This window comes from Fundulus heteroclitus, chromosome 9, assembly GCF_011125445.2.
Source record: "Fundulus heteroclitus isolate FHET01 chromosome 9, MU-UCD_Fhet_4.1, whole genome shotgun sequence".
Taxonomy (NCBI): Eukaryota; Metazoa; Chordata; class Actinopteri; order Cyprinodontiformes; family Fundulidae; genus Fundulus; species Fundulus heteroclitus.
Window position 1 is genome coordinate 36306525 of NC_046369.1, and position 5015 is coordinate 36311539.

The 5015-nt window shown below is 42.8% G+C and overlaps 1 protein-coding gene across 1 annotated transcript; it reads left to right on the forward strand.

Moving 5' to 3' along the window:
* Positions 1-1192: 1192 nt before the first annotated feature.
* barhl2 (BarH-like homeobox 2) lies at positions 1193-4487 on the forward strand. Its single transcript, XM_012882511.3, has 3 exons — positions 1193-2183; positions 2854-3079; positions 4185-4487. The coding sequence occupies exons 1-3, from the start codon at positions 1604-1606 to the stop codon at positions 4483-4485; spliced, it is 1107 nt and encodes a 368-aa protein (XP_012737965.2). The 5' UTR covers positions 1193-1603; the 3' UTR covers positions 4486-4487.
* The last annotated feature ends 528 nt before the right edge of the window (positions 4488-5015 follow it).

The window sequence follows — 5015 nt, forward strand, 5'->3', positions numbered from 1 at the left end:
AACATTTTTCAGTAAATAACAGTGAGTTGTTCTAAACTATTTTAGTTTCAAAATAATGAGTAAAATTAGCTGGTAATAAGGGTTACATTCCTAAAAAAAATACACATTTAGGAACAAACCTGCAAATCCGGATCTCTGCTTACCATTACCACAGCACCACCTTTGCTGCCAACCTGCTGGAAGAACAACACAGAGATTGCTATTGCGTTATTTAAAAAGAAACCAAATCAAACTGGAATCAATTTGTCCACATTTTCTGTAAAGATCTGACAGAAACCTTGGAGGAAGAACTCAAGATTTCTGCGCCTATGCTCTCTTAGCGACACTCTGTCATCTTCCTCTTCTTTTTTTAACCTCGCCTCAACATCCTTCAAATCCACATCGGGACCCGGGAAAAAGTGCTGAGTTTCCTACTACCTCTGAACGCTCATTAGCGCCCCATAATTACTTTACTAATTAGGGTGACGTGGTTATTAGCAGGATGTGCTGTCATTACATTCACCGCTTCCCTGCTCGACCTTCCTCGGGAAAACGTCTTTGCGCGGATTCACGTCAGGTGCCGATGCCGATTAACTTTGCGCAGTTCTCTACATTTATTTTACGCACTATTGCGCCGGTAGTTTAAAACGGTCAAATTGGGATAACAGGCGATTTAAATAAATGTTTGAAACTTTAAGAAGACTTTGAAGAAAATCTAAAGAAAAATAAATAATACGTCTTATTTTTCCTACCATGGCGATGGATTGCCTTTGTTTTTTCCCCCTCTAACAGGCTATGAAATTAAATCCTGGCATGCATTTATTTTTTTTTATTTTAATGGTAAAATGTAAAAAGGAAGAAAAATCCAAGAGTCTTATCTCCCGCAAAATAAAAATATTTCCAGTTTTGCCATAAAGAGCCTGGATCAGTTGTTTTTCCCCTTTCCTCCTTTTTTATTTTAAGAGAAGAGCCGCGGCTCCTGAACTTGCTGCAAACACACGCCTGGAAGTGTCTGCATGAGGAAACGCGTCTCTGATTGGTGGCTCGGACGAGACGGCCAGGATGCAAGCCAATGGCAGCAGGGCAAGGCAAGGTGGATGGGTGGATGGGTAGGTGCTGATGGGAGAGCGAGGCAGAGAAAAGCAGAGAGAAAGGGCGTCGAGTGTTTATTATAAAGGAGAAAATATTAATTCCCCCCTCGCCGTGGGCCGTGACGTCAGCATAGGAAGTCATTGTGGAGCAACACCGGAGCGATTAGCGGCAAAAAGGGGGAGCCTGATGTCGAGGAGTCAGCCCAGTGTATATCTCTCCATGCACCTCAACTTTTAACACAAAGTTCAATATCCAAACAGAAAAAAGGGACGAGGAGTAGCAGAGCCGCACTTTGTTTTACTGAATGTAACACTGGACCATACAGACTGTGAGAGCCGCGCAGACGTGGATTTTCTTTTTTTGTTTCCTCTCCTGGGCTTCTCAACTCTTTCCTTCTTCCTTTAAAAAAAAAAAATTCTCCCCACTCAAGAGTTTATGTGCGCGACTTTCTTGTGGTTTTCATTTTTTTTTTGCACACCGCGGAAGAAGCAGCTCGCTGTTGTTATGAAGGCTTCATCCGTCCTTTCTTAATATGGAAGGATCCAGCGGAGCGAGTTTTGGGATAGACACTATTTTATCCGGCGCCTCCAACTCTGGCAACCTCATGAACGGAGACTTCCGGCTCGCCGACGGCCGGACAGCGGATTTCAGGGGCCAGGCCACCCCTTCACCATGCTCGGAGATAGACACGGTGGGCACGGCGCCCTCGTCCCCCATCTCGGTCACCATGGAGCACGGCGGAGAGGCGCATCTAGTCCCGGACAGCCTTCAGCATCAGCACCACCACCATCAGCAGCACCACCACGGCCAGCAGCAGAGCTTGCCGCTGTCTCCTCAGCAGCAGCTGCAGCAGCAGCAGCAGCAGCAGGTCGGCGGGGCCGGCTGCGCCCCCAGGACTGCCACCTCTTCCTTTTTAATCAAAGACATTCTGGGCGACAGCAAACCGCTGGCGGCCTGCGCACCTTACAGCACCAGCGTCTCCTCGCCACACCACACGCCCAAACCGGAAAGTGCCGCGGGACCGGACGTGTTCAGACCCAAGCTGGAGCAGGACGAAAACAGGAGCAAGTTGGACAAAAGGGACGATATTCAAAGCGAAATGAAATGCAACGGTAAGATCTCAGCAGCCTTTTTGTCTGGGGGGTGAAGTTCGGCTTTTTTCTATTTGATTTTACTCTATTAGTTTTTATTTTCGTATTTTAAACACGATTGGGCTGGATTAAAACAAATTATAGAATGCATTAGATTCCTTCAATTATTATTATTATTATTATTATTATTATTATTAATAATAATAATAATAATAATAATAATAATAATAATAATAATAATAATAATAATAATAATAATAATAATAATAATATCAGCACGCTTTCTTGCCGTAATTGATGTGAAAACAGATGTAAGCCTTGTGATTCTCCCCGTGCGTGGGGCCTCCCTAGTGGGTCAATTAGAGAGATTATTGTTCTTCCTGGAGGGGGGATCATGGCGCACTGAAACACGGCTCCAAATAGAGATGGATTGATATATTGATGTCTCGTTTTTTGAAAGAGAGAGGAGGAGGAAAAAAAAAACTTCAAGTGACACGCGAGTTTCTTATCTGCAGAGGGGACTGTTTGCACTAAGTTGGTGAAAGTTTGGCTGCACTCTTTCTTGCCCATGCACTATTGTGGGAAATCCCGTAGAATGAAATTCTGCTATGCACTGTGCAGAACTGTAATATTGTAATATCCTGCTCTGTTTTTTTTACGCTTAATTAGAAAATCTCTTGCACCTTTTAAGGCACTAAAGAAGAAGGCGACCGGGAAATCTCCAGCAGCAGAGACAGTCCGCCGGTGCGCACGAAAAAACCCCGCAAAGCCCGCACAGCCTTCACGGATCACCAGCTCAACCAGCTGGAGAGGAGCTTCGAGCGTCAGAAATACCTCAGCGTGCAGGACCGCATGGACCTGGCGGCGGCTCTCAACCTGACGGACACGCAAGTCAAGACCTGGTACCAAAACAGACGGTAAGCAACCAGCGGAGACGACAAGGATTTCTTCCACCGGAATAAAACTGAACCGGTTCTACTTTATGGATATCTGTAGCGATTTTATTCAAAGCTTCGAAAATACAGTCCATTTAATGGTACAAACAGCTCTTTGTCTCCAAATGTTTCCATACTTTTCACGTCATTTAAACTAACGTCATTCATATTTGGGAAAAAATAATTTGGGCCAATATCTAACTGAGTGAAAATAAGCAAACGAGATACGTTCTCAGAAAAACCTGATTGTTAAAAATGGAAATTGCAAAAAGAAATGCAAATAGCGAATGTAAATATTACAAACCGAAATCATAACTAATAAAACCGCTGTTTATTTTTTTAAATACATCTTTGACATTATGACACATTCACAACACCGAACTTTCTCTTGTCTATTTAGCCTATTACACTTGAGGAAAAGCTTCATATACATCATATATATATATATATATATATATATATATATATATATATATATATATATATATATATATATATATATATATATATATATATAATATGTAATTACATATAATTACATATAAATGTCGGACTCAAAAACATTACATGAAAAAATATTATATTGCTTACTTCACAGTATAAACTATGGAGACATTCGGCCATTAGCTGCTGTTTTAGATTTTTTTTTTCTATTTAGTTTTTTTTCGAACAACCAAGGTTTCACAAGTATGCAGACATGTAATGAATCTATGTTTTTGGTTATTGTTTAATGGTAAAGTGTTTCTTTTTCTGACAGAGCTGTACGTTTGACTCATTAAAATCGAATAGTTAGATTAGGTGTGTGTTTCAGAGATATGTTTTTTTTCTGTAAACATGCTTTACATTTAGAATCCCATTAGAATCAATCTATTGATTGGTGTAGAAATGAAGATGTGCAGAGGTTTGAGTAAAACCTGTATAGCGTCTCTGTTTTTTTTTTCTCTCTCACTTTTTTGCCTAATTAAACCTTCGCCGTATATGCTCTGGCTGCAGTAATTAGGCCTCTGCATACCAATTAAAGAGGCGTTCAGGGACTCGGTGAGAGTGATTAAATAATTGATCAGTTGGATTTTGATCTGATTTCCAGGACGAAGTGGAAGAGGCAGACGGCGGTCGGCCTGGAGCTCCTGGCTGAAGCAGGAAACTACTCGGCCTTACAGAGAATGTTCCCCTCGCCCTACTTCTACCACCCCAGCCTGCTGGGTACCGTGGACAGCACCACGGCGGCCGCGGCGGCCGCCGCCATGTACAGCAGCATGTACCGGACTCCCTCCGCGCCGCACCCCAGCCTGCAGAGACCTCTGGTCCCGCGGGTGCTCATTCACGGCCTCGGGCCGGGGGGACAACCGGCGCTCAACCCCTTGCCCGGCACGCCGCATCCGCGGTAGAACCGCCGGAAAAAAAAAAAAAAAAAACGGGACGCTGCTTGAACTCGTTATGTGGGTAAGCGCAAAAGGGAGCCTCACTGCAGGACTTTAAAGCTCCCCACAGAAAACAACAGAAAAAAAACAGAGACAGGTTTATTAAAGACTTTCTACAGGAAGAGGTCCAGGAGGGGCCCCACACGGCCTGAGCCCACTCCTCAAGACTCCGCGTCCGGCCCGGACTGCTCATGTCTGATTGTTTGTTTGTCTTTTGTACAAATACACTTACATTAGCAAATAAACTTATAAAGTTTATTAGATGGAGAAGAGCGAATGAATAAAGAAGTAATGATACTAATTGCATTGTAGACGCTTATTGAAACCAGGGTCCACATCCAAACTCCTGAAAAAAAAAAAAAAAAAAGATGGGGCGACCCTTTTACATTTCAATTTGAACAGATCTACCCTAGCTAATATTTTTATTTTTTATTTGTTTCAAATACTACCTCTGCATATTTGCATGCTCATATTTTCCTACGCTAGCCTATACAATT